At 44.6% G+C, this 6,671-nt stretch overlaps 1 protein-coding gene across 1 annotated transcript; it reads left to right on the forward strand.

The window, feature by feature from the left end:
- Window positions 1-668: 668 nt before the first annotated feature.
- On the forward strand, window positions 669-3,923 carry nkx2.2a (NK2 homeobox 2a). Its single transcript, XM_061696791.1, is given in 5 exon segments — window positions 669-728; window positions 1,421-1,431; window positions 2,664-2,973; window positions 3,327-3,538; window positions 3,540-3,923. Coding segments are annotated over 3 exon segments (861 nt in total). The 5' UTR covers window positions 669-728; window positions 1,421-1,431; window positions 2,664-2,708.
- The last annotated feature ends 2,748 nt before the right edge of the window (window positions 3,924-6,671 follow it).

Raw genomic sequence — 6,671 nt, forward strand, 5'->3', positions numbered from 1 at the left:
CCTTCTTTATCTCCCTGTTTCACACACACGCAAAAACAATTCATTTCATGACACTTCCATTACAACAATATTCGTTTAATCTACCAGAACAGGCAATAACGTTTGAAATAATTTAATATCTTTTTTGAACTATTAATATATGCAGATGAAACCCGTTGACTTTATTCATTAGGTGAAATACATGCTTTAAGAATAAGAATAAGAATAAGCAAAGGGAAGTTAAGTGAGTCATTGGGTAAAAAGTAAGAGTGTTTGGACTAAGTAAACAGGTAAACACAGCCAGATAGTCTCTCCAAGTGGATAAGTCCACTTAGCCTGCATGTGCACTTTTACCTCATCCTGCAAAACCCTCACGAGACTGATCAAACATGCACTACCCCCCCCCCCCCCCCACCAGCACCGGCACCCAAAAAAAAAAAAAAAAATGCTCCTACGTGCAACTACACCCGCTTATCACGGTGCCACACAAACAATAGCAAAGCTTCGTGACATATAGGCCGATAAGCCTGCATTGTCGAAACAAGGTCTGATCTGGCTCAGCACACTTTTTGGGTGGGTAAAATAAGTGACAGTCAGGTGACGTCCTGCAAGGACCCAGCGAGGTTCCCCGATGAGGCTGCAGCTGCTCGGTGCTGCCAAAATGTCTCTGGGCTCTGCTGCGAGCACCCGGTGTCCCTTGTCACATGGCGGCTTTAGCCGGGTGCAGCATTTCTTAGTGGATCAGGTCAGTGAACACTCTCTCGCTCTGTCCCTTGTAGGGGCCTCAGACCCGGCTCCAGTTTGTCCATATAACACGCTCAACTCAATGGAGCCTTTGTGGGATGAGCCGTCAGATTAATTTGACCACATATTTCTGGAATATAAGGCCTACGTGTCAGGTATAAACCAGGATGCGGGCTAAAATGTATTTTTTTTTTAAAGGAAAAATCAGACACGCAATGAATTATATATTTAAAAATAATATTGCTCTATGTTGCACTGTAATAATAATGAAACAGGAAGCCCCTTGAAATGTGATATTATTATTATTATTTGTTATTATTGAACATCATGATAACAATGATTAAAAACGTTAATAATAATAACAATAATAATAATAACAATAGTTATAATAATAATAAAAATTGTAAAATATGTACACAAGTTTCTGCCAAGTTTTCACAAGTTTTTTATTGTGTGGAGGACTTTCCTTAATACTGTGGAAGGATCCAGGGATTGAATGAAGAGATAGTCCATTGAAAGCATGAATGCCATGACAACTAGGAACAACCTCAGATTTATTCCAAACAGTTAGAAAGCATTGTGCGCGGGGCGTCAATCATCTATTATTTGGGGCCTGAAATAAATGCAAAAACTGCAGCGGCACAAAAGCTTCCAACAGGAGCCGGACATTTGTCTACATTTCCCCCATTGTCTGCAGCTTAGCAATCGGTTTGTATTTGTGTTTGCCCGGGTCCGACCACCCAGGATGCGGCCGGGGACTTGCTCAAAACCTGAAACATTGTCACCCACATCACATACTGGATAGCGGGCAGAGGGAGGAAAGCGGCAGGCAGACGAAGCGTCGAAGGGGAGGAAAATAAAAGTCAGCGACAATGACAGTGGGCTTTCTACTGAAGTAAAAAAAAAAAAAAAAAAAAAAAAGCACGTTGGAGCGCTTTAAAAGAGGCTTTAGACACACAAAACAAATATTGGGATGCGGTGCCAAGATGAGAGTGGCACCGGATGGAAAAAATAAAAAGAAAAAGAAGAATAGGAGTAAATTATAATGAGTAATTTTTTTTATTGCGTAGACAAGTTCATATTGAATTTATTATTATTATTATTAGCTTATCATATCATGTATTTGGATCGGTGTATTGTTTGAAACGGAGCAAACAAAGCCCTGCTTCAGCCTCTCGTCTTTAAGGCTTGGCCAAAATATTGACTCGGAGGTTTATCTAAATTGTCCCTGAACATTTGGGCAAAACCAAACTGTGTTACAGAAACGGAAATAAAGGCGGCGCAATGTAAAAAAAAAAAAAAAAAAAAAAAAAAAAAATGTAAAAAACGAAACCTCCGTTTTATATAAATAGTATTTTGTAAGGAAGTCGTTCCAATGTGCTTTATTTAAAAAGTACAGTGAGTATAAGCTACTTGGAGTTTCTTTGTATGTAAATAGGGAGGGTGGGGGGGGGGGCGTAAGGCCCTCCCAGTCTTTGTAATTAATTGACACGTTATACCACTCATCATGCGCTGAAGCACCAATGGTAGATGCTCGGATCTCCCCAAAACCCACAATTTCACATCTGCAAACACTGTCTTCATCCACTTGACTCCTAAGACCCGCCCACACGTGGCCAACCTTTCGCGTGTTTTAATGCTTTTACACCGCAGGTTCATGTGTGCAGACCAACCTTATATGGACTCATCGGACAAGGTAATGGCTTATTTGCCTCCTGCACCCAGCGCCGGCACTGTATCCATGATCCGCGCGTAGCACTTGAGCCACTTCGGCATCCCTCGCTGGACCGACCCAGAGCTACTTCTGCCGGCGATGCTCGCCCACAGCGGCCGCTCTCCATAGACTGCACTTTTCCCCCTTCGAATATCGGCTCAGCTTCTCTTTTTCTCCTTGCGTGCGTGTGTGCGTGTGTGTGCGTGTGTCTCCCATTGCCCGACAGAAAGGTGCTGGTGCTGCAACTTTTTCTGTCGCCCCTCACCAGAATATGTCGTTGACCAACACAAAGACGGGCTTCTCTGTTAAGGACATTTTGGACCTTCCGGACACCAATGACGAAGAGGGATCTATCACCGGGGCGGAGGAGGACACGGAGGGCTCGGAGAGCACGTCCACGACGAAAAGCACTGGCGTTTTGGTGAAAAGTCCCCTGGAAAACGTGCAGAACCTGCCTTTAAAGAACCCATTTTATGACACTAGTGACAATCCGTACACGCGATGGCTCGCCACCACGGACAGTATTCAGTATTCATGTAAGTAGAGGCTCATAATCTTTCTTGATTGTATAATGTTTGTATCGATCTGTCCAAACATTATTGGTGGCACGCGCGTTTTTATTTGTGCTCAACAAATGCTCTGCTTTCGAACGCTCGTTTTGAATTGGATTTCTTTCCATTTGTGTGCTGGGAGACTTCCAGGCACACAATGCACATTTGAACGCTTCACTGACCGCCCCGGTTATTTCGGGCGCTGCCGCCGCACGTTGAAATGTCCATTTGCCACCCCACCCCACCCCCCACCCTCGATGACGCATGCAAGTGTGAAGTGTCTCTTTTTTTTTTTTTTTTTTTTTTTTTTTTTGGAGCTGGGCATAACATTTTGACAGTGTTCCTCCCGTTTCTCGCCGCCGCCGCCGCCGCCGCAGTGCACGGCCTCTCCGCCGGCTCCCAGGACTCGGCCAAATCCCCGGAGCCGTCCGCGGACGACGAGTCGCCGGACAACGACAAGGAGACGTCCAGCAGCGGGGGCAGCGACTCCGGCAAGAAGCGCAAGCGGCGGGTGCTGTTCTCCAAGGCGCAGACGTACGAGCTGGAGCGTCCGCTTCCGACAGCAGCGGTACCTGTCGGCCCCGGAGAGGGAGCACCTGGCCAGCCTGATCCGCCTCACCCCGACCCAAGTGAAGATCTGGTTCCAGAACCACCGGTACAAGATGAAGCGAGCCCGGGCTGAGAAAGGTATGGAAGTGTGCCACCTCCCGTCTCCCAGGCGAGTGGCCGTGCCCGTCTTAGTGAGGGACGGGAAGCCTTGTCACACCCTTAAAGCTCAGGACTTGGCGGCCACTTTTCAGGCCGGGATCCCCTTCGCGGCGTACGGCGCGCAGTCGCTGCAGCACATGCAGTACAACGCGCAGTACGGCGCCGCGGCCACGCCGCACTTCCCCGCGGCGCACCACTTGGTGCAAACGCAACAGTGGACTTGGTAAGGGACGCCGGAGAGACTCACTCGTCTTGGGGAAGGCGCGCCTAGGCAGTTTCACTCCACACGCAACGAGAGGGGAAACCCCCCCCACGCCGCCCCCCCCCCCCCCCCCGCACCACCAGTATACACAGTACATATAGTACCATTTTTATTCGGGGCTCATGTGTGCACCGCGTTTACATGTTTTCGTTAAGAGAACTGCCTCCCAAGCCCCCCCCCACCTCCCGGCCCTTATACAGTTTATCGACAATGTCAATGCTCTTCTTGTGACATTTTGCTTTTTGTAAAAAGTATGTTGTGTGTTGGTTGTAGATATATTTTCTTTCCCCCTCTTGCCCTCGTGTTATTATAAGCACGTACGAACCACTTTATAATTATAGAAATGTTAATTTCTTGCTTCTTTTATGGACCGAAAAAAAAATATTTATGGCCATGAATAAAAACTGGCAACTTTTCACAGTTCCTTATCATTTTCTTTCTTATTTAATGTAAATGTTACGTTGTGCGTAAATATCAGACTCCATACTTAAAGATGATAGCATCACGCCAAAGGTGGTTACTTTCATTTGCATATTATTTTAAAATACACGCTGCTTCCACGTGCGCCTATAAAATTTGAAAACCATACCAATAATTAGAAGAAGAAAAAAATGACCCTTACACGGGCAGACAAACATTCAATAGCGCTTGAGCCCTTCAGTCTTTTCTGTTGAGGCAAATTGAATCCAAAGACAATTTTGTTTTGTAAATCCAAACGCCCTCACTAATAAAGCCTGAAGTCACTTGTGAAATGGGACCAAAATCCACTCACTTAATAGAAGAGGGCTTCTCAACACAAGAAGCTTTTAATGTCAAAAGCTCTCCTTTTTTTTGTCAGCATCTGCAACCGGTCCCCCCCGGCCTTGCGCGCGCCGCAGCTAAAGTAGTTGAATGTAATAAACCTGGTGTTATCTTGTTAGACGCCTAACTTGCAGACAAGAGGAGGAAAATAATCAATCACCCCGCTGCTGTCATCAGAAGCCTCGCGCTATGCCTGACATTTAAATATCAACGTCTTCAACCTTAACAAATATATTCCCTGCCAGGCGCAATTTGCACTGTTACTCATTTAAAGTGCGCGCAAATGATTCCCAGCGGAGTGCACGGTGGATTATCTGACTGCGGTCAATATCATGAGTAAATATGATAACCAAAAGTCACTGCGTTTTGTTTGGCCCAGGACACACACCCACACAAAATATCCCAACAGATGTTCGAGCCGCCCATATCATCACTGAACAAACAGCTAAATTGGACAGATTTGCTAATTATTTACAAAACGGTGTCTCGAGGGGGCTGCTGCTTTTGGAGCATGTGCTCACGCAACGCCGGCTACACTTAGAAGGTTGAACAATCGACGTCGTGGTTTTATATACTTCACTGGCCATGCATTCAGTCACGTGTCGCAGAGGGTTATTTAATATTATTTATAATCGAATGACTTGATCAAAACAGAGGCAAGTCCTATTTCCATTTTGAAGGACTCCATTATTGCACAATACAGTACAAGACCAAGCCCGCGGACAAAAGGCCAGGCTCGGTTCTGCTCTATTTTGGAAGCGTGCATGTTACCAAGCAGCGGCGCAGGGATGCAGACAGTGGGGGGGTTAAGCAAAAAAAAAAAAGAAAAAAAAAAGCAAGCGTGTCAGAGTTTGTCGGTGTTGTTCAGCGTCAGGGAGATGTATCTTTGGGTTTTTTGTGCCGCCTGTCACTCGGTGTCATTGTGATCTTTTACTACACACGTCGCATCCCATATGGGCAGCTGTGCTCGCACAAGGAGGGCTGTGGAAAAAAAAAAAAAAAAAAAAAAAAGATCTTCACAAAACCCAAATTGTGTCAAGCGTTCAAATAAACCATTGTTGTCTCTCCAAGAAAAACGAATTAAAAATTCGTGCTATATCTATTCTGGTCCTCAAAAAGAAGAAGCTCTATTCATAGATAACAGGGAGTCCTTCTTTCTTGATAGAGCTAAGCCAACAAGAGCCCTCTCATTTCTGCTCTGCATCCATCCTCCTGTTTTCCAAAAGTGAAAGGCTGATTATTGTCTCTTCTCAAAAGCGTGTAACACAGCGCAAAAACTAGTTTCAAAACCGGACACAATTCTTCCTTGTTTGCCTTCCCTCTTCGCTGCGGCTATTATTTTCTGCAAAAGAAAAAAAAAGAAAAAAAGAAAAAGCATGAATTTATTCATTCATTTTCTATACCGCTTGTCCTCATCACGTTAAATTCAATGTGTTAATGTGCATCGACCAAATATGAGTCTGCGCACGTGTTGCCAACATAAGTGTACATGCCATGCTGATAGTAACCCTAAAGATGAGAGGGAACATATTTTTTTATATTTATTTAACGAATGTGAAAAAGGACGGCTGAAAATTTGTATTTCATAATGAATAAGAAAGATGTTTTATTTAAAACAACATGAACACATCTCCGAATGAGTGCTTGAAGGTCAATCTTAACACCTTAATATATGTCTTTGTTGATTTCATTTCCACCCCCCTGCTGCCTAAATTGGAATCCGCGGAGACACTTATAATTCCTACCCGAGTTGGTTATAATGTTTTAATATCTTTTCAGATCGCTATTAACGCACAATAAATAGCAACGGTCAGGGTTAGATTTATTGGAAGTTGCTTAAAGAGATTTTCCCACGAGCATCTTTGTATGCTCAGTTCAAACTGCGTGGATAACGCTATTGTACATATAACGT

The sequence above is a fragment of the Phycodurus eques genome, chromosome 14 (assembly GCF_024500275.1).
Source record: "Phycodurus eques isolate BA_2022a chromosome 14, UOR_Pequ_1.1, whole genome shotgun sequence".
Taxonomy (NCBI): Eukaryota; Metazoa; Chordata; class Actinopteri; order Syngnathiformes; family Syngnathidae; genus Phycodurus; species Phycodurus eques.